This window comes from Erythrolamprus reginae, chromosome 1 (genome assembly GCF_031021105.1).
Source record: "Erythrolamprus reginae isolate rEryReg1 chromosome 1, rEryReg1.hap1, whole genome shotgun sequence".
Taxonomy (NCBI): Eukaryota; Metazoa; Chordata; class Lepidosauria; order Squamata; family Dipsadidae; genus Erythrolamprus; species Erythrolamprus reginae.
Window position 1 is genome coordinate 366,085,311 of NC_091950.1, and position 23,577 is coordinate 366,108,887.

Below are 23,577 nucleotides of genomic sequence, written 5' to 3' on the forward strand. Positions count from 1 at the left end.
TTGGAAATTGTGGCCAGCCTGGTCTTTCTTCAAAAATGCTGCTGACTCAAAACCCAGGATTAACTAAGGTGGTTTTGAGCACACATCTGAGAAACAAAGAATACTATTCATTTGGTTGCTCCAGATATACACAAACAAGGCTTTGCTACATTACAGTGTTCAACCCCTTCCAGAAATGTTGTTACTGACCACAGAGGTATAATTATCTAATTTCATGTGTCACCGATTGCTTCAGCTTGCGTGGATAATAAAGCATCCCTGATAAAATGATTTGCATTCAGATTAACAAGAAGAAGCAGTGTCAGCAAAGAAACAACCAATCCATGTTTCAAACCTGCCGTGGATTGCAGTGCTCAGAAATAAGTAATTAATCCTAAAAACCCTGAAAATCTATGTTTGAAAAATAGAATAGGAATAGGAATAGGAATAGACTAGAGTAGAGTAGAATAGAATAGAATAGAATAGAATAGAATTTTTTATTGGCCAAGTGTGATAATCATATGCACCAATGACAAGGAATTTGTCATTGGTACATATGCTCTGTTTCCAAATTTTCCAAAAGCTGAAGAATACACCAGAGCGAACTGCGTTCTTCAAATGATATTGGCTCCCCTTATGGAATACTGTAATAGCATATAGTAGTTCTGATACTTTATTAAAATTCAGAGGAACAACACATTAAAAAAAATACAAGAAAGAAAAAAAGGAAGTACAGGGAATTGTTGACTTGTGACAGCAATTGAGCCCAACCTTTCTGTTGCTAATGAGACAGTTATTAAGTGAATTTTGCCCTGTTTTACTACATGTATTTGTTTGTTTATTATTTATATTTATATGCCGCCCACTCCAATAGGACTCAGAGTGGCTAACAATAATTATACATACTAAAAGCAATACATTCCAAATGTAAAATTCTAAATGTAAAAGCAATTCTATTCTATTCTTGCCATAATTATTCAGTGAATCCCTGTAATCATTAAGTTAGCAACACAGTTATTAAATTAATCAGTTTTCCTGTTGACTCTGCTTGTCAAGAAGGTAGCAAAAGTTGATTACATGATCTTGGGACGCTGCAACTGTCAGAAATGTGAACCAGTTGCCAAGCATCTGAGCTTTGATCGTGTGACCAAGGGGATGCTATGATGGTTATAAGTGTGCAAAACTGTCATACCTCACTACAGTTACAGTGATCTTGTAACTTTGAACAATCACTAAATGACCTGTTATAACTCCCTGTATTCCCATTCCTTCCTCAGGCCTCCATTACCCTTGTATCATTCCATTTCTCACCACTAGATGACAGTATAAAATGTTTTTAAAATACTAGAAATTCTGGAAGCATAAATGAAAATAGAAGGGATTGACAAGATAAAAATAGCATTATTTATTGACATATAATTAATTAATTTACAAACAAACGGCTATGATGAATGTGGAGACTTCAAGAAAAAGAAAGACCACCTATATCAGAGGTCAGATCGAGGATTCATTTCAAAATTTGAACACGTGGATCTATGTTCAAAATGGCTGCTCTGGGAGACATGTTCATTCATAAGATGGCTGCCAGAATAGGCACCTACCAATAATTTCCTGGAAGGCAAAATAGCTTCCTGGGATGCTCCTAATAGACATCTCAATTCTCCACCTCTGGCCTCTATGTAGCCAAAGTGGACTTATTGTAGAACGGATCTTTATCTTATTTAATATTTAACTGAACTTTTCTATAGGTGATTCTTCTTAAAATGTAATAGCAAATGTGTTTTTAATAGGAAAGTGAACACAAGAACAAGGGGGCACAATCTGAGGTTAGTTGGGGGAAAGATAAGAAGCAACGTGAGAAAATTTTATTTTATTGAAAGAGTAGTAGATGCTTGGAACAAACTTCCAGCAGATGTGGTTGGTAAATCCACAGTAACTGAATTTAAACATGCCTGGGATAAAAATATATCCACCCTAAGATAAAATACAGGAAATAGTATAAGGGCAGACTAGGTGGACCATGAGGTCTTTTTTCTGCTGTCAATCTTCTGTGTTTTTATGTTTCTCTCTCCCCCCTCTGTATCTCTCTATGTCTCTCCCCCCTTTCTCTGTCTCTCTGTCTTTGCCCTGGCAGTTTCTCCATCCCCTAGCATTTCTCTTACCTTCTCAGGCCAGATGAGGAATGACTGGGAGAGGAGGACGACAGGTGGGGCCAGCCAGTGGTGGGATCACGCGACAGGGAGCTACAGCTAAGGCCCCAAAGAGCTGTATGCAGCTCTGGAGCTGCAGGTTGCTGACACCTGAACTATGTAAACCAATGGATGGTTTTTATTTAAAGCAATTTCTCATATTACTTTCTATAATCAGAAGTTTGCTAAAGAGTCTGAATAGATCCCAGTGATATATCAACAGTTTTTTAACAGCTAATACTAGATAATAGTTAACTTATATATACACGAATGCTTTTATTATTTATTTTATTTATTACTTGGATTTGTATGCCGCCCCTCTCCGAAGACTCGGGGCGGCTCACAACATGTAGAAACAAATCATAAGTAATCAAACAATTTAAAATTTTAAAAATTTAAAAAACCCCATATACTAACAGACACACACACAAGCATACCATATATAAATTAAACGTGCCCAGGGGGAGATGTTTCAATTCCCCCATGCCTGACGGCAAAGGTGGGTTTTAAGAAGTTTATGGAAGGCAGGAAGAGTAGGGGCAGTTCTAATCTCCGGGGGGAGTTGGTTCCAGAGGGCCGGTGCCACCACAGAGAAGGCTCTTCCCCTGGGGCCCGCCAACCGACATTGCTTAGTTGACGGGACCCGGAGAAGGCCCACTCTGTGGGACCTAATTGGTCGCTGGGATTCGTGCGGCAGGAGGCGGTCTCGGAGATATTCTGGTCCAGTGCCATGAAGGGCTTTAAAGGTCATAACCAACACTTTGAATTGTGACCGGAAACTGATCGGCAGCCAATGCAGACTGCGGAGTGATGGAGAAACATGGGCATACCTAGGTAAGCCCATGACTGCTCTCGCAGCTGCATTTTGCACGATCTGAAGTTTCCGAACACTTTTCAAAGGTAGCCCCATGTAGAGAGCATTACAGTAGTCGAACCTCGAGGTGATGAGGGCATGAGTGACTGTGAGCAATGAGTCCCGGTCCAGATAGGGCCGCAACTGGTGCACCAGGCGAACCTGGGCAAACGCCCCCCTCGCCACAGCTGAGAGATGTTGTTCTAATGTGAGCTGTGGATCGAGGAGGACGCCCAAGTTGCAGACCCTCTCTGAGGGGGTCAATAATTCCCCCCCCCAGGGTAATGGACGGACAGATGGAGTTGTCCTTGGGAGGCAAAACCCACAGCCACTCCGTCTTATCTGGATTGAGCTTGAGTCTGTTGACACCCATCCAGGCCCCAACAGCCTCCAGGCACCGGCACATCACTTCCACCGCTTCTTTCATACACCTCTGTCCTTTCATAATTTAACTTTGCACTAACATAAACTGTGTTCCTCCAGTTTCAGTCTAGCTCTCTCATCAGTACATTATATTGTCTCTCAATATTTGTTTACAGTTTTACTTGAGGATGAGTCAAACAATAATGAAGTTATATAAACATGATTGGAATGGACACATAATAGATTAGTAGATATTGGAAATTCTGTTGATCTTTATTTTTACTTTAGCAACAATGGTATACCAAAGTTTCAGCAGGTCAAACAAAAAACATAAGTTAAAAAAAAAGAATATTAACCAATTTAATAATTAAGAGGACAAGACATTACAACAGAGACTTTATTTACAGAGAGCTGGAGTTAACAAATATACAGCATTAGCAATTCTAACAGCTGGAATAACAAGGAAATGCAAACCAGTTTGTACAGGGTGCGTTCCAAAAGTAATGCAATTATTTTTTTAAAAAAGTAATTTATTGAACACATTTGCACAAACACTTAAAATTCTTCAAAGTACTGTCCTTGGTCCTCTACACAGTTTTTCCAGCGATTCTGCCATGACTGGTACACATCCTGGAAAGCGTCTTTGGGGATCTCTTGCAAGGTCTTTGTCATGGCTGATTGGATCTCTTCTATGGATGAAAAAGGTGCCTTGCCACAATGCACTACGAGTCTGCGAGTTCCTGGCCAAACACCAGGTGCCAATGCTGTGCCCCCCCCCCCCTGTAGTCCTGACGTCGCCACAGTAGACTTCTTTTTGTTCCCAGCCCGGAAAGGAACCTGTTTTTCGTCCATAGAAGAGATCCAATCTCTAAAATTCCATTCAAAGTTTCCATTAGCAGTAAATTCTGCACCAATGTATCATTTCATCCAATCTCATTGTACACATGTTGTGCATTGACAATAAAGGTTTGAATTCAGTTAAATTGAATTTGCTGAAATGAAGAAATTCCTCAATGACAACAAAAAGTGTTTATTTTCTTAAGAGCTGTGTTCTTATTCAGTTCTGGCTTTCAAAACATACTACTAGAGTTAGAATTGCTTATTTTGTATGTATGGTGATGTCCCTAGAAACAAAAGCTCACTGATTACCACCTACCCTGAATAATTTTGCATCTCCTAATCCTCTTTTACCTTGGGAAGAGGAAAAATTGTGTTCCTATGGACCTTATCATCTGGAATTATAAAAAAAATTTTTACCAGTATTTATTAAACAGATTTATAAACCTGGATTAATAGCAGTAACTGTGAGAAGGATCTTGGCGTCTTGATGGACAGTCAATTAAATATGAGCCAGCAGTGTGTGGCGGCAGGCATTCTCCCCCCACAATGCAATCCTAAATTGCATTAACAGAGGGATTTAATCAAGATCATATGAGGTACTAATACCACTCTGTAAAGCCTTAGTAAGACCGCACTTAGAATAGGGCATCCAGTTTTGATCTCCAGTTTTGAGATTTTAGAAGGAGTGCAGAGAAGAGCAACAAAGACGATTAGGGACTAGAGCAGGCGGGCCAGTCGGTTGTCATGGAGCCAGGGGTGGGCTACTGCCTGGACAGTGGGGAACGGAGTGGGGTAACGAAAATGGAGCTCCACCCCTGTTCTGTCGAGCTCTCTGATAGAATCCTCCCACAAATGCACAGAGACAATTTCAGACACACACACACGTTTGAAAATTCAAAACAATGTTCCTTATAATGAAAATTCACTTAAACCAAGCCCTCTTTTGGTATAGCAAAGAGCACTCGTCTCCAAACAAACTGGTAATTTGTACAAGTCCCTTATCAGTTCTGTGATACTTAGCTTGCAGCTGTGAGGCAATTCAGTCCTTCTTTTTTCACAAAGTGAAACACACTTTGCCCTGGTTTAGTTTCACAACGGGAAAAATCAGCACACAAAAATCAGTAAAGCAGACATGAAACACAACGATCAGATAATCCTCCACAATGGCCAAAACCACAGGGTGCTCTTTATAGCAGCCTCACTAATTACCACAGCCCCACCCAACCACAGGTGGCCTCATTTTCTTTGATAATAATCTCTCAGTAGTTGTTGCCTATGCATCACTCTCCGCATGCGTGGCTGTATCATTAACTTTTGTTCTGAATCCAAGGAGGAGCTAGATAATTGATCTCCTTCTGAGCTGTCTGCCACACTCTCCTCCTCCCTGTCACTCATGTCTTCTTGGTCAGAGGAGCCTTCATTATCAGATTCCACCGGGGGCAAAACAGGCCTGCAGCATGTGGATGTCTCCCCCACATCCACAGTCCTTGGGGCAGGAGCTGGGCCAGAGCTAACCACAACAAGCCCGGAGTACCCAATTTGCACTGAAAGATGTTGAAAGAAAATGCAGGGCATCCTTCATAAGGTGCGCCCACAGTGTAGTAGTAAAAGTTTTGGTAGCCCTTCACTGCATAGAGCCATTAGTGATCGCAGCGTGAGGCTTTCCCATCTGTCCGGACGCCACCATTTGGATTATTTTACCCTCTGCCCATGTGCAGAATGCTTTATGTATACACAGAGAGTAAAAGAACCCAAATGGCAGCATCTGGGTAGATGGGGAAAGTCTCCTGTTGCGATTGCTACCTGCTCTACGACAACCAACTGGCCCACCTGAACCAGGAGCATTTCACCCCTGGACTAGAAGCTAAAACACATGAAAAACAGTTGCAGGAATTGCATGGCTAGTCTTGCGAAGGACCAAGAGAAGAAGCAAGAGTGACATGAAAGCAGTGTTCCAGTATTTGAGGGACAATCACAGAAAGAGGAAGTCAACCTATTTTCCAAAGCACCTGAGGGTCAGGCAAGGAATAATGGATGAAAACTGATCAAGGAGAGATTCCACCTAGAAATAAGGAGGAAATAATTTTCTGACAGTGAGAACAATCAACGAATGGAACAGTTTGACTTCAGAAGTTGTGGGAGCTTCATCACTGGAAGCTTTTAAGAAGAGACTGGACAGCCATATGTCAGAAATGATATTCTATTCTATTCCATTCTATTCCATTCTATTCCATTCTATTCCATTCTATTCCATTCTATTCCATTCTATTCCATTCTATTCCATTCTATTCCATTCCATTCCATAATAACAAGAGCACAATAATATTATTTCAGTGTATGCATCTCATCTAAAAACCATACTGATTTAATTGAAGGAGTATCTGAATGAGACATATAAATTAATCTCAATTGTTATCATCTTGAGAAACAATTTCTGAGTATAAATACATCAGCAAATCAGCTTCAGTACATGCGGGAAGGCATCTTAGAGAATTCAGGGCAGTTGCATTACAAAGCAAATGTAAGCTGGAGAGTATATATATCATTTTGCTTTGGGACCAGCTGGAAGTGACATTGACGTGAGGCTTAAAGCTCTGCTTATCGCATTAAGTTGACTCAAGCCATGTGGTCATGAGAGCATGTATTACGTGCAAGTCCTCGCCGGAAAAATACAGCTGTCATGTCACTTTCACAAAAACAACATCTAGGAAATAAGCTTTGAATGTTGTCACACGGCACTTTCCTGGGGAAATTAATCGGAGAGATGGTAGATCTGCTTTCCTGCTTCTGATCTGTTTTCCATTAAGCCAAAGGGAGAGGCAGGCTAGGTATTAACAAGGCTTCTTATGTACTGAGGCAATCAGGTATTTATATTAAGGCATCTGCTATGCAACAGCTCCTTCTGTCATAACAGTTTAGCACTGCAACAGTAAATTCCTGGATTTTCTGAAAGCATGCTTTGACTGACAGTAAGTTAAGTAAGATTCAATCGCCCCTCATTTCAACTTAAAAAGATTTGTGAATCCTGTTCTTGGTCTTAATAAGCCATGAATTTTGGCTTGTGTTGTACAAACCCAGCCAGTTATAATTAAATAAAGCATGGTTAAATTAACTAGGTCATAGGTGTCAAACTTGCTACGTCACATTGCTGTCATGTGACGTTTCATGAAATTTTTCCCATTTGCAGAGCTAGGGTGGGTGTGGCCTGTGCATGACGCATCTGGCTCACGGGCCACCAAATTGATACCCCTAAACTAGATATTGGCTCCATATATGTTGTGGTTCAGCCTGAGCCAGATCAAAGACCAGCTGCGTCTCTGCTGGCTCCATGCCCGGGGGAGTCTGAGAGCGGAGGGGAGAGTTCTTTGCAGCCGGACAGTGGAGACAGCAGTCAAGAAAGTGAAGATGAAGCAAGGCCTGGGAGCCCTGGGGAAGGGCTATCTCAAGCAAGTAGCTTTGATTCTCTGGATTCCCTGGAGTCCCTGGATGACGAAGCACAAGCTATCATTAGTATGCAGCAGAGACGCATAGCTCAAAGGAGAACTCAAGTGCTGAATGAGGAGCACCTGGGGGGTTGGGTGTGGTCCTCATTAGCAGGGAAGGGTTTATAAGGCATGAGAACCATTTCGGCAGCGTGGAGTGTTATCAAAGAGGAGTTGGTGTTATCTGCATTTTCTCTCAGCGTTTTTGTTCCTGGCTCGTGGCCCAGCAGTCTTGAAGACCGGTGGGAGGTTTGTGTCTGTTAGCTCAACAGCCTCGATTGGCATTAAGGATCCTGTTTTTCTGTATGAACAATTGCTTTCGTGTTTCTTTTGGAGTTCCAGTGCTTTCCTGACCTGTAAGGACATTTTCTGTTGGCTTCTTTTCTCTTTACCATTATAAAACTGTGTTTGGATTCAACCGGTGTATCTGGCTTATCTTTTTGAGTTGGTCATAGCTTCCGGAGTGACCCAGACAGAACATACAAGCCTGTTTAATGTGTATAAACAAGATTTATAATAATGCCAACATATGTAATACAAACAAGCTTCTCAGGTATGGATTATTCCAATGATGATGAGATGGTAGCAATGAGAGATTGAACATTCTGCTCAAATCTTCTTGTCAACCAGATATTTTGCAATCCAGATAGGGTAATCCTTTTTGCAAAATAAATAGAGAGGGAGTTATTGTGTGGCATTACAGAATAGACAAGACATTGGAATTCATCCAATTCTATCTCCTGCTAAATGCATGCCAGTATCCATTACAACATCAGTGAAAAATGGCCATCCAACCTCTTTAGTGAAGCAGAATTCAACCCCTCAATTCCACTATTGACAATTCTTACTTATGGGGGTTTTGAAAGTGTCCTCCTGAATTCTATTCCCTTCTAATTCGAACTACTGTTTTTTGTCCTGTCTTCAAGAACAACTTTGAACTCTTATACCTGTCTTCTGCATAACAGTCCTTTAGATACTTACGGTATAATTCCTTGCAATTTCCAGTGTAAATGTTTTCAGTGCTTCCAATCTTTCCTTATAAGTTGTTTATTCCAGGACTCTTATCATCCTGATTCCTCTCCTTCAAACATTGAACAGGTTTTTTTTAAAAAATTCTAAAATGTATTGTCCAAACTGAACACAATATTCTAGCTGCGGTCTGGCCAGTATGTAATAAATAGGAATTATTATTTTTTCTTGACATCTTACACACTGCTTCAGTTCCAAAAGTAGACTTGAAATCTTCAAAATCTTTTATACAGTTTACAGCAAAAGTAAAAGTATAATTTCTATTCCATAATACAAAAAGCTATACTTACATGCAGAGTAGCATAATTTTTTTTTGCTCCACCTCCACTAAATGTGCTCTTTAATAAACCCGGGAAACAACCAATGCATTAACTAGGTATTATTCTTGTAAATCAGAGTAATGCTCTAAAGTGAAACATAAAATTGTCCTGTCATTCACTTGAGTTATTAAAGCACCATTGTGGTAAAGTTCTTAATTTCCATAAAAAGACCTTTTTAACAAATCAGCATCATTTTAGAGATGTTGACAGAGCTTTTGTCTGATTATATATTTTGAATGTGTATTATGCATACAGGTGGGCCCATTTCTTCCTGCAAATTCTTCCCAAGAATGCTTTGCGGAAAAGATGGGACCAAACTAACATTATAGCATATCCATTAGTTAGAAACATAGAAACATAGAAGACTGATGGCAGAAAAAGACCTCATGATCCATCTAGTCTGCCCTTATACTATTTCCTGTATTTTATCTTACAATGCATATATGTTTATCCCAGGCATGTTTAAATTCAGTTACTGTGGATTCACCAACCACGTCTGCTGGATGTTTGTTCCAAGGATCTACTACTCTTTCAGTAAAATAATATTTTCTCACGTTGCTTTTGATCTTTCCCCCAACTAACTTCAGATTGTGTCCCCTTGTTCTTGTGTTCACTTTCCTATTAAAAACACTTCCCGCCTGAACCTTATTTAACCCTTTAACATATTTAAATATTTCGATCATGTCCCCCCTTTTCCTTCTGTCCTCCAGACTATACAGATTGAGTTCAGTAAGTCTTTCCTGATACGTTTTATGCTTAAGACCTTCCACCATTCTTGTAGCCCGTCTTTGGACCCGTTCAATTTTGTCAATATGTTTTTGTAGGTGAGGTCTCCAGAATTGAACACAGTACAGTTATACCTCGTCTTACGAACCTAATTGGTTCCAGGGGGAGGTTCGTAAGATGAAAGGTTCGTAAGACGAAACATTGTTTCCCATAGGAAACAATGTAAAGTCAATTAATCTGTGCAACCAAAAAAAAAAAACGCAAAAAAAACCGCTGCCGCCCAGCTGTGACATTTTAAAACAGCCACGCGGCTTCCCAGCCGTCTCCCGAAGCCGAATGCCAAACCCAAACTTCCGCGTTTGGCGTTCGGAGGCTGCTGGAAAGCCGCGCGGCTGTTTTAAAAGGTGACAGCCGGGCTGGGGGGCTTCCCAGCAGCCTCTGAACGCCAAACACGGAAGTTTGGGTTTGCCGTTCGGCTTCGGGAGATGGCTGGAAAGCCGCGCGGCTGTTTTAAAAGGTGACAGCCAGGCTGGGGGGCTTCCCAGCAGCCTCCCGAACCCGAACGCCAAACCCGAACTTCCGCGTTCGGCGTTCGGAGGCTGCTGGGAAGCCCCCCAGCCCGGCTGTCACCTTTTAAAACAGCCGCGCGGCTTCCCAGCAGCCTCCGAACGCCAAACCTGGAAGTTCGGGTTTGGCGTTCGGAACACGAAAAAAGTTCGTAAGAAGAGGCAATTTTTTTCTGAACCCCGGGTTCGTATCTTGAGTTGTTCGTAAGACGAGGGGTTCGTATCTTGAGGTACCACTGTATTCCAAATGTGGTCTCGCCAGCACTCTATATAAGGGGATCACAATCTCCCTCTTCCTGCTTGTTATACCTCTAGCTATGCAGCCAAGCATCCTACTTGCTTTTCCTACTGCTCGTCCACACTGAACACCCATTTTGAGACTGTCAGAAATCACTATTTCAAATAGAAGCATGGATTCCCAACCTTCTGGTTTGATGGAGACATCTAGAATTTTTCAATTATTATTTTCAAATCCTTTCCCTTAATCCTGGGAAGTGGGAAACGATAGAGATAACATACTGACATGAAATTTGAAATTGCTCTTTATTCCCTCACATTGGATGACACTAAATTATTATTTAATCACATTTTTGCAAGTATTATTAGGAACATAGCTGCATAGCTGTAAAAATGTACCATAAAAAAACAAAAAAACAAAAACAAAAATAGCAACAATCCTGCACTCGTAATCAATACAAAGGCAAGCATTTACTAGATGGTAAAAGCTACAACTCATATCTTGTGAGTCTTTGTTGTGACAGCACTGTCAATAGAAGTTTATTTAACAAATCTCATAAGAGCAACTGTCTATGAAAGAAATAACTGGTGGTTCTACAAGATGGACATCGAAGGAACTCCACTTTCCATTCCAACTTTTTTAAACATTGGAATATCTTTACAGCTGAATTTCAAAGGCGTGGAAGCACAATCATGCTGGGGATGAGCGCACACGCAAGAATCCTCATGCTGTGCATGCAGCAGGTAAGAGCAATCCACCCCTGGAGTACTCCTAGGTTCTTGACAGAGTGAGTATCATCTACAAGGTAGTTTCCGCCCAACTTGCATTTGGTATTCTGATTTTTATTGCCAATGCGTAGGACAGAGCATCTATTAGTTGAGACTTGGAGTTGCCAATTGCACAACCATTGTGACACACAAGGTCACTTAATAGGAGAGCAGCAATGTCAGTAGTATTAAATCATATTAGGTCATCAGTGAAGAGGACACAGCTGCTTTTAATATGACCATATGGGTTGTTGATGTAAGTCTTCGGAGAGGGGCGGCATACAAATCTAATAAATAATAATAAAGCGGAAAGAATGTCATTCCTAGAATGCTGCTTTTGGGGGTTTCCCCCTATTTTTGTTTGGACTGTTTATTTTTCCAGGGCAACCTACACTTTGATATTATTACCACTCCTAAACTCTGGGATTAGTGGAGCCATCACAATTGACACAGCAATAAAAGTTCTCTTTAGTCCACGGGAAAGGAAAGGTATCCAATAAGCTGCTGCTTTGAATACTGGCTGGCCCTATGCTGAAGAGAGAGGAGAATGGACAAAATTCCCATCTTTTTTCACTCTTAATGATAATAATGCAAAGGAATTTTTTGCAGGATTTTTGTCTATGTATTTGCAGATTGAAATATCCATTTGGGTGCTCAGAATGGATTGATCTTTCAGGATTTGGACTCCTGGAAAAAAAAGTTTTCTGCCAAAAATAATGGCTCTATTAATATATCAATGCCACATGTAAGGATCTTAGGCAGAAGACCTCCCCAATTCCTCCCATCCCTTCCCCACCCCACCCCATCCTAGTATTGAGAGGCCGGGCGAACTAACGCCTGGCCGACATTTGCAGAAGGCAAGACGGAATGAGGCAGTGCCTTCCAGGTGGGTGCTCTCACGCGTTAGCGTGAGAGCACCCAGGAGCCTCCTATAGGCTCACATAGCCTGCTGGGAAGCGTGGCCATGGCTATCGCCCCATTTCAGGGGTTGCTCGCCACCCATGCTTTTCACCTCAACGGACACCCATCCACCCTCTGCTCAATCCAGGGTATTTTTTAGGGGTTGCCCAGTTGGGGACCGAGTAGGAATTTTTTGCAATCTTGAGATTTTATTCCAGATTGTTTTTTCGCCTACTCCATCCTGGATGGGAAAGATGGAATTGTGGTTAGGGGATGCATCTGTTTGTAAATAGGTGCTTGGTTCTGCAATTCTATGTTTATATTTGGTCACTATGGCAGAAACGGGGAGGAAAGGGTATCAGTAGCAACTGTGTGTTCTCCCTTGGGCATCTTTTGAAAGATGATGGGCTCCCCCGTTACACAACTCATGCTGCTTTCCTGGTCGGAGCAGTGTGAAAGGGGAGCTCTTGGGGATCATCTATGTCGTTTCCGGTTCCGGGTCATTAGGGCATGAGCCCTCCCACATGCTGGCCGTGGCTTGCACGTCTGGGTACAGGGGGGGCACGCCTCACCCTTACCAAGCAAGGAGTTACGCCCATTAGTTGCCCAAGTATGTTGTGTTCAGGAAATTCCGCCCCATTTAGCAACCCCTGCAGGTCTCTATCTGTAATTATTTAATAAAATGACCCGTTTATTATCCAGCTCAATATCAGAGTGTTCATTCATCGTCTGATGCAATAATTTTGGTGGATTTTTCAAAGCATCACCCTGAATGGACGTAGCACTAATAATCACTAATGTACGCTGTAATGGAAAGTAGCAGTAACAGTGTGAAGAGAAGTCATTGTAGTTTCTGGCATGATGTTTCTCTTACTAGTGGCTCTTTAAAAGATACCCCCCCCCCCAAAATAATGAATTCTTGGAGGCACATCAAGGCTAAATGGTTAAGGCCGAGGTAGGTAGCTTCAAAGGTACAATGTCTACGGAGTTTCTCAGTCATCCGGGTGATGGTGGTCCCAATGGTGCTTTTTCAAGAGGCAACTGGACTTTCTGGTTTTCGTTTGAAGACATTTTGCTTCTTTTCCAAGAAGCTTCTTTAGCCACCATCCAGTCAGAGCTGAAGAAGCTTGTTGGATGAAAAGCGAAACATCTTCAAAGGAAAAACAAAAAGTCTAATTGCCTCTTGAAAAAGCACCTTTGGAACTTCAAAGGCACATTTTCTTATGAGATGTATATGTGGCTGCAGTAATGTAATGTTTCATTCAGACCTGGAGGGTTTTCATATGCACACAAACATAATTTAGCATTAATTTGATGGACCCAAACATTGTTCCTCTGCAGCACCCTTTATGCAGAATTCTGAAAGTATGCAAAGAACCCACGCTCCTTGTAAGTGATTTTGGAGCAATATTTTTTCCACCAGCATTTTTAATTTTTCTCTTGGTCTCACCCCATTAGTGACTAATGGTGAAACATTTGGTTGAATTAATGTGTTGCAGTAAGCTATAGGTTGCTTCAATCAGAATTTCTTAGAACTACGACACCTCAAACATGATCTAAGTATTGCCCACACGATCATATGTTGCAGCGTCCTCCCGGTCAACGACTACTTCAGCTTCAACCACAACACAAGAGCACACAACAGATTCAAACTAAATATTAACTGCTCCAAACTTGACTGTAAAAAATACGACTTTAGTAATTGAGTTGTCGAAGTGTGGAACTCATTACCGGACTCCGTAGCGTCATCCCTTAACCCCCAGAATATTACCCTAAGATTATCCACGGTTGACCTCTCCAGATTTCTAAGAGGTCAATAAGGGGTGTGCATAAGAGCACCAGCGTGCTTCCGTCCCCTGTCCTATTTGTCTATCCTATACTTCTTTATATATCTTTTATTTCTTTCCTATATCTTTTCTTCTATTCTCTCATTGATATTGTATTCCTCTATTTCTCCACCTATCCTTCATTGATACTTTCTACCATGAATATATCCTCTGTAACCTTTATCATGTTTTGGACAAAATAAATAAACAAAAAAATAAAATAAAATAAAATAAAATAAAATAAAATAAAATAAAATAAAATAAAATAAAATAAAATAAAATAAAATAAAATAAAATAAAATAAAATAAAATAAAATAAAATAAAATAAAATAAAATAAAATAAAATAAAATAAAATAAAATAAAATAAAATAAAATTAAATTAAATTAAATTAAATTAAATTAAATTAAATTAAATTAAATTAAATTAAATTAAATTAAATTAAATTAAATTAAATTAAATTAAATTAAATTAAATTAAATTAAATTAAATTAAATTAAATTAAATTAAATTAAATTAAATTAAATTAAATTAAATTAAATTAAATTAAATTAAATTAAATTAAATTAAATTAAATTAAATTAAATTAAATTAAATTAAATTAAATTAAATTAAATTAAATTAAATTAAATTAAATTAAATTAAATTAAATTAAATTAAATTAAATTAAATTAAATTAAATTAAATTAAATTAAATTAAATTAAATTAAATTAAATTAAATTAAATTAAAAAAATAATAAAGCCACAATGGCTTAGCTAAGACCCTTTCTCTACTTCCTCAGTACCACAGTAGAAATAGGTGTTGGCTACATCTTTTTATTATTTCTTGCTTTATGAGAGAACACTTCAGGGATTAGAACTGCCCATGTGATAAATATGGGAAGTCAGGAAACTGCTTTATAATGAGTCAGAACATAATTAGTCACTCTATAAGACTGCAGTGAATGTTGTTCTCCAGGGTTTTTGACTGGATAGTTTCCATAATAAATAAAAAGCAAACCAATCAGCTAAGAAAAATGTCTTATTAGCAACTCCACTGGCAATCCTTTTTCCTGTTGCCCAATGACAGTTATAAAGTTTGCTTAATCCTTGATCAAATCATGAATGCTTGGAGGTTTTTCCTCATTGTGTATCCATTCATGCACTCTACTTAACTACAGTACGTATTTGTTTCCTGATAATCTGTTCAACAGGAGGCCTACCTTAGTAATTTATGTAACAGTACTAATGTACAGTACAACATAATTTGGCACTGGATAAACTAGTATAGATCATGGAAGGAGGCAATGACAAACCCCTTCTGGAAAAATCTTGCCAAGAAAATTGCAAGGACTTGCTCAGCAATCTCTGAAAATCAGACATGTCTGAATGAAAGTTAAAAAGAAAAAGACAAAGACTAGATCATACAGCTTGATTTCATTCCAGAATTGGCACAAAGGCTTCAGAACAGGAACAGTAGATTCTGCATCCAAAATTCAGAGAGTAGAGCATGACCAACAACTTTAGTGGAAGTTGTCTCATTTTATTTATTTGAATTTTTAAAATCCTGCCTGTATTACATTATAAGTTGTGGACATGTATAATACTCCTTTTCCTATTTTTTCTCCAACAACAACTCTCAGGTCCAAGTGTTCAATTTCTGAAGCTCATGTTTCTCAACTGGGGTCTGAGATTAATTTTCTAATTTATTTACAAACACATACACAAATAATACTACTACTACTACTACTACTACTACTACTACTAATACTACTAATACTACTAATACTAATACTACTAACAATAATAATCCACTGGAACATGTGCCGGAACTACCATTTGCCAGTGGCAAAGAACTGGTGGGATCATAAGCCTGAAAAAGTGGTAAAAAATGAGCAAGCAAAACTACTGTGGGACTTCCGACTTCAGACTGATCGAATTCTGAAGCATAACACACCAGACATCCTGATTGTGGAGAAAAAGAAAGTATGGATCATTGACATCGCAATCCCAGGGGACAGCAGAATTGAGGAGAAGCAGCTAGAGAAATTAGTGAAATACAAAGATCTAAAAATCGAGCTGCAACGACTCTGGCATAAGCCAGTGAAAGTGGTCCCAGTGGTACTTGGCACGCTGGGCTCAGTGCCAAAGGATCTTAGGGGACATTTGAAAACCATTGGAATTGACAAAATCTCCATCTGTCAATTGCAAAAGGCCACTTTACTGGGATGGGCAAACATAATTCGCCGCTACATCACGCAGCCCTAGGTGCTTGGGAAGCGCCCGACTAGTGATGAAATACGAAATCCAGCATAGTGATCTCATTTGCTGTGTTGTATTGATATAATAATAATAATAATAATAATAATAATAATAACAACAACAACAACAACAACAACAACAATAATTGTATGCCGCCCCTCTCCGAAGACTCGGGGCGGCTCACATGTATAGTACTGTATACATCAATGTTTGCATTTCTTTAAATGATTAGTGTTATCTCAGGTTTTTTTTTACAATAGCCTTATTATGGGATGAAGAAAGATTATGAATGTACCAAGAGCTCTTTTAGTTTATGCAAATTAAATACATGAATGGGAATAGCTATATTGGTAAATTCATATATATGCCTATATATAGGGGTGGGCTGCTACCCGGACGGGAGTGGAATGCAGTGGGGTAGCAAAAATGGAGCTCCACCCCAGAACACCAAATTTGCATAAGCCATGCCCACAGTGTGGTAGTAAAAATTTTGGTAGCCCTTTTGCTGTATATAAACATTCACAATCATATATGTTTAGTTTGTATAGTATGGATAAGGATCATTTGGATTTCAGAGCACTTATAAAGCTGGCCAGGCAGCATATAAAGTCGACAAGCAGAAAGTGTAGGAAGTGTGGTTAAAATCTCCTGAAGAAAAGAGATTTATGAATATGTTTCTTAGCAACTGTTTGCACCTGGATAGTGAAGCTAATGCTAATTTAACAGAGGGAGCAATGATTCTCATTCACACCCCTTCTTTTCTCAAAGCTGACTGGAAATTAGGGTCATGGATGTTGTTAAATGAAATTGATCAAACGAAACATTCAAATGAAAAGCACTTCTCTATGCAAATGAAACATTAATACAGTATATTGAATTTATTTTTGGGGTTGTGGTGAAGGCTTTGGGTGTAAATGGATTTTTACAATGAGAAAACATTGCAGAGAACAGATGTATTAACATGACAGCTAAAATGGAACTAATATAGATGTCTACTAATAGATATAGGAAAATTTAAATGTTTTTTCTGAGAATTGTTAATTGCTAGGGCCTGTATTTGACTTTCCTGGAGGAGATCAGTGTGGGCAGTGCTGCAGATATGGATTTGATGGAGGTTAGTTATGATAGATGATAGATAGATAGAAAGATAGATAGATAGATAGATAGATAGATAATATAATTTAAAATATTTACATACATAGTATTTAAAGACTTTAACATGTCAATATTTCCATATTTTGATTAGAAAACATTACTTTTTATTTTATTTGCAAACGATTTATATTGCAATTTGCTTGGTTCCTAGACAGGTCACATTAAAACTATAAATAGTCTACATCTTGTATCTCCAGGACCTCCTTCTGCTGCATGAATCCCAGCGACCAGTTAGGTCTCACAGAGTTGGCCTTCTCCGGGTCCCGTCAACTAAATAATGTCGTCTGGCGGGACCCAGGGGAAGAGCCTTCTCTGTGGCGGCCCCGACCCTTTGGAACCAACTCCCCCCAGATATCAGAGTTGCCCCCACCCTACTTGCCTTTCGTAAGCTCCTTAAAACCCACCGCTGTCGTCAGGCATGGGGGAATTGAGACTTTCCCTTCCCCCTAGGCTTATAAAATTTGTGCATGGTATGTCTGTATGTATGATTGGTTTCTTAAATTGGGGTTTTTAAATTAACTTAAATATTAGATTTGTTTACATTGTATTATTATTGTTGTTAGCAGCCCCGAGTCTACGGAGAGGGGCGGCATACAAATCTGATAAATAAATAAATAAACAAACAAACAAATAAACAAATAAAAAATAAATAAATAAATAAATAAATAAATTGCATCAGAAGCTATAAAGGGCTTTCTAGTATCACATATATAATTATAGAAGTGTTTATATGTTATTTATTGCACTGTCCTATTTCTGCTTCACCACTAAAAAAAATTTGAAGCCCCTCTTGATAGGAAAATCATTTTGGCCTGATTCACATAATTGAATATTTAATTAATTTTGCCAAGGAGACACTATTATGGAAGTTGGCAGCCTTTTAACTCGCTAGTTTAAGTTGTTTGGTAGTTTGAAAGAAATCCGTACTTTTCACATGCAAATTATTGTATAGCTGAATCATGAATTCATCTTTTTTGAACAAAGGTGTCCTTGCAGAGAAGCCTCCCATTTTCTGCCAATAACTAAAGGCTGGTATTATTACTGCTGCTGTTATTGAGCAAATTATACGTAACTCCCTTCCTATAATTAGCCTTTGTATTGATCTAAAAATTAGGTCCAAATGGATTGGAACTAAAGAAAGTAGTAGAAGATTCAAGTTGTGTGCTCCTCCCTCTGCTCACCACCAATGTTCTCCAACTTGCCTATAAATTGGCTTGGAAAACAAAACAAAACAATGTCATGTTTTGATTCAGATGGAAGAACTGTTGATAAATACAAAAGCAAAAAAAAAAAGTCTATCAGAAATGTTTTCCATTTTTTTATTACCCTAGACCAGGAATATTCATAAACCATGTAATTCCCATATAACTACTGGCTAACTTATATGGCGGTCCCAACTAAATAAGAAGCAGAAGTCAGAATAACAGAGTTGGGAGGGGCCTTGGAGATATTCTTAATCCCTTGCTCAGGCAGAAAACCCTATACCAGTGATGGCGAACTTTTTTTTCCTTGGGTGCTGAAAAGCGTGGGCATGCGCTATCACGCATGCGTGAGTGCCCACACCCATAATTCAATGCCTGAGGAGGGCAAAAACAGCTTCCCCCACCCCCTGGGGGCCCCTGGAAGCTGGAAACAGCCTATTTCCAAACTTCTGGTGGACCCAATGGGCTCATGTTTCCCCCTCCCCAGGCTCCAAAGGCTTCCCTGGAGCCAGGAGGGGGTAAAAATGCCCACGCTCATCCCCCCGGAAGCTCTCTGGAAGCCAAAAAATGCCCTCCAAGAGCTTCTGTATGAGCCAAAAATCAGCTAACCAGCACTCACATGCATGTTGGAGCTGAGCTAGGGCAACAGCTCATGTGCCAGCAGATATGGCTGCGTGTGCCATCCCATGCCATAGGTTCGTCATCACTTCCCTATACCATTTCAGACAAATTTCAGACTAGCTATGAAGCCTTCCTACAAAATGAAGGTTGCTCAGATGCTTAATATTCCTGGCATTTGTTATGTTCCAAATTATTATTTGGAACATAACAAATTATTTTGCTGAGTTGATCAGAGCTAATAAGTTATTTCTGGATGGCAACCAATGGAGACCCAGTCATCTGTTCAGTTCACTTTTAATTAAAAACAGATTATATACTAATTACTATATAATTTGAGATACACAGGACAGTGGAGGTAATCTGTCAGACTAAAGCTGAGATTTATGATGACAGACACTTAATCTTCCATGATTAATGGGGAGCTGAAAACTCCTCATTAGTCTAACTCCTTGGTTAGTCTAGTAGAATTATTTAATAAAAATGTTAAAATCCATTTTTATTTTTGCCTTGACAATTTCAGTTACATTAAAAGAAAACTGTTCTTGCTAAATCTATTTTTTTAAAAAATAATTAGACATATCTGCTCCATTTTTTTCATCCTGATATTTCCAGCTATATGTTTCCAGAAACTTCCCATGCTCTGACACGTTTACCATTTTTAAAGTACAGTGTTCTCTCAATTTTCACGGGGGATGCGTTCCAAGACCGCCCGCGAAAATCAAATTTCCGTGAAGTAGAAATGCGGAAGTAAATACACTATTTTTGGCTATGAACAGTATCCCAAGCCTTCCCTTAACACTTTAAACCCCTAAATTACAATTTCCCATTCCCTTAGCAACCATTTAGATTATTACTCACCATGTTTATTTATTAAAGTTTATTTTAAAAAATGTTTTTTAAAGGCAGACAAAAGTTTGGCAATGACATATGACATCATCGGGCGGGAAAAACCGTGGTATAGGGAGAAAAACCGCGAGGTATTTTTTAATTAATATTTTTGAAAAACTGTGGTATAGATGTTTCACAAAGTTCAAACCTGCAAAAATCGAGGGAACACTGTATTGTGTTTTTAAAAGCCCATTTCAAATCCAAGGATTAAATGTAGAACCAACCAACTAAGGGAAAAAAATCTGAACTTCTCTGGTCTAAATAGTTACACAGCTTTGCTATTTGGCTACACTAAATTAATTGATTTTAATAGAAGAGATAAACTAAAATAAATGAGTAGAGACAAATGAAAAACAATAGAGATATGCAAATATCTTACTATCATTTATTTTATTGGGCTGTACTTAATTGCCATTTGCTTTGATTGAAGCACTTCAATCATGCTTTTGAATTGTTGTGCCCAGCAAAATTTGACAGTCACATAAGCATATAAGAAAGCATAGACTTTTGTCTTGCATTTTATTTCAACCATTTGTTGCTCCAAAACAAAGTTTATACAGTACAGTATAATTCTCCCTATCCCAGACTGAGAATTGAAGGGAGGAGAAGACATTAGAAATTATTTCATCAGTTCTTCCATTCTTTTTTTTTACTGTAAAAAATAATTAAGGAGCATAGGTGGAACAATGCCTTTTATTGGAAGCACTGTAAGCTAGAGATGGATAAACTCTTAACTTTTCCCAACCTGGCCTCTCTAGATAATAAACTCTTGATTTAATTTAATCTGGAAATCAAATACATTACCTTTATGTTTCTAAAGTTAAAGTAGTAGTCACAATTTTTACAAATGTATTGCCCAACTCAGCACTGTCCAATGAGCTAGAACTGTGACTCCTGATGTTATGGTGATTGGGAATTCATCGCCTTAAGAACTTCTTGTCTCTTAGAAATTTGCTAGATTCTATTCATCTTCCTCTTGGACTGTAATGATTGTACACAAGAAACAATATCAGCTCAGAGGTATTTCTGCAGCTGTATAAATATCCAGGCAGCTTGGTCTCTCTCTCTCTCTCTCTAATGATTTTTATACCAAGTTAAATGATGTTTATTTCCATAGATGGTTAATACGCAGTTTACACTTCTATTTTTTTTAATGATTGCTACTTCAGATTACATTGGTTTATATTCACAGATATTTTAGATTCAACTACTATATTTATTCATGAGTTATTAAACAAACCATATGTTTGTTTTACATAATACTAAACCCAAAATCACAATGAATAAGACTAAGCTGAAACCAAATAAAGCACATAATGGGTACCAGGAGTATAATAATGCTTGAACAGAGCCATATTGAAACCAGAGGAGGGAATAAATCATGACTGAACAGGATTAATTGGAAATTCAACTCAGTATTTTTAATATATGTGTTTCCTAGTTTTATTATTTTACAGTTGTATTGTCCAAGTAGTTCTCATCATAAAACATCGTGACAGCCCCCAAGTCACATGATGGTCCTTAGCTACTTGTCTGCACTTATGACTGGTTGCCAAGAATCTTGTGATCATGTGATCACCATTTGCAAACTGCCAAGCACAAGCAACCAGATCCTCAGGTGTATAGTTCAAACTTACTACTTTACTGTATTCTACTATATTGCCTAGACTGCCAGCTTCAGCCTAGGAACACAGGCTTCTGTCCTGGGCCCTGTGCTCTTCAACATTTTCATCAACGACTTAGACAAGGGAATAGAAGGGCAACTGATCAAATTCGCAGATGACACAAAGCTGGCGGGGGTAGCCAATACCTTAGAAGACAGGCTCAAATTACAGAAAGACCTAGACAGACTAACACAGTGGGCCCATACCAACAAAATGATGTTTAACATCGACAAGAGCAAAGTCCTTCACCTAGGCAGAAAAAACGCTGGACACACATACAACCTGGGAGAAACCCCTCTTAGCAGTAGCGACTGCGAAAGAGACATTGGAGTCTTGGTGGATAATCAACTAAACATGAGCCAACAATGTGCAGCAGCAGCTAAAAAAGCCAACACAATCCTAAGCTGCATCAACAGGGGTATACACTCCAAGACCAGGGAAGTCTTAATAACACTCTACTATGCCCTGGTCCGACCACACCTGGAGTACTGTATTCAGTTCTGGTCACCACACTTCAAAAGAGACATTGAAACTCTGGAGAAGGTGCAAAAAAGAGCAACAAAGATGATTAAGGGACTGGAAACCAAGACTTACGAAGAGAGACTGAGGGAACTGGGCATGGATAGCCTAGAGAAAAGGAGGGCCAGAGCGTACATGATAACAGTCTACAAGTATACGAGGGGATGTCACAGAGAGGAGGGGATCACTTTATTCTCCAGGGCACCAGAGGGCAGGACGAGGTGCAATGGCTGGAAGCTAACCAAGGAGAGATTCAACATGGAGATAAGGAGGAACTTCCTGACGGTCAGAGCGATCAACCAATGGAACAACCTACCAGCGGACATTGTGAACTCCAACACTCTGGACATTTTAAAGAGAAGATTGAACTGCCACTTGACTGGTGTGCTATAGGGTTCCTGCTTGGGCAGGGGGTTGAACTTGATGGTCTTCATGGTCCCTTTCAACTCTAACAATCAATCAATCAATCAATACACACATACACACACACACACACACACACACAAACAAACACAAACAAACAAACAAACAAACAAACAAACAGCTAATGCTCTGTGGAGCCTAAGGGAGAATAAGTTCTGGACCTCTTGAAACTGCATAGATTTGAAGCAAATTCTGCCTCTTTCTGCCTAGCTTTGTGTGTCTTTCTGCCTAGTGTTGGTGTTTCCCAACACAATTTTCCCTGCCAGAATCCTCACAAAGTCATTGGGGAAGCTGCCAGGGAAGGTTGCAAGCTGCTACTGCCTGCCAAAGGATTTCATCTCACTTTCATTGCATTGAATTGCAGAAATGAGGAATGGATCTTCAGGGTTCTCACTTCCATATTTCAGCCCAGCAGAGGAGTTCTGATTTCCTGCAGGAACAATACTCCTGTGCTGGATTGGAGAAATGAAACAAAAATTGTGGATATCCGAGCTTTTTTTCTCCTGCCCAACACTGGAGTTTCCTTTTGCACATGGAGGAAAACTGCCAGGGCATTTAACAACTTCAGCCTGAAGAGCTGTGACTGCAGTTGTTGAGTGAAGTAGTCATGTGATATCTCACTTAATTACTGCTTTGCTCAAAGACTGAGATTCCAGTCCCAACAGTGGTCATAAATCAAGGACTGAAGTCAGCTGACCTGGGTTCTCTATTTGTACATAAACATTGCCATTGCAGGGGCATCCAGAACAAGAGGCAATTGACAAAATATGTTTTGTGATGTTGCT

The 23,577-nt window shown here is 39.2% G+C and overlaps 1 protein-coding gene across 2 annotated transcripts in view; it reads left to right on the plus strand.

Moving 5' to 3' along the window:
• RD3 (RD3 regulator of GUCY2D) overlaps positions 1 to 23,577 on the plus strand; it is a 58,691-nt gene that overhangs the window by 12,959 nt on the left and 22,155 nt on the right. The window contains exon 2 of one of the 2 annotated variants that reach the window (XM_070734484.1): positions 11,249 to 11,328. The exons of the other annotated variant lie outside the window; for it this stretch is intronic. Coding sequence (XP_070590585.1) covers positions 11,278 to 11,328 — 51 coding nt within the window. The 5' untranslated portion in view covers positions 11,249 to 11,277. The remainder of the gene's footprint in view (positions 1 to 11,248; positions 11,329 to 23,577) is intronic. 2 annotated transcript variants of the gene reach the window in all.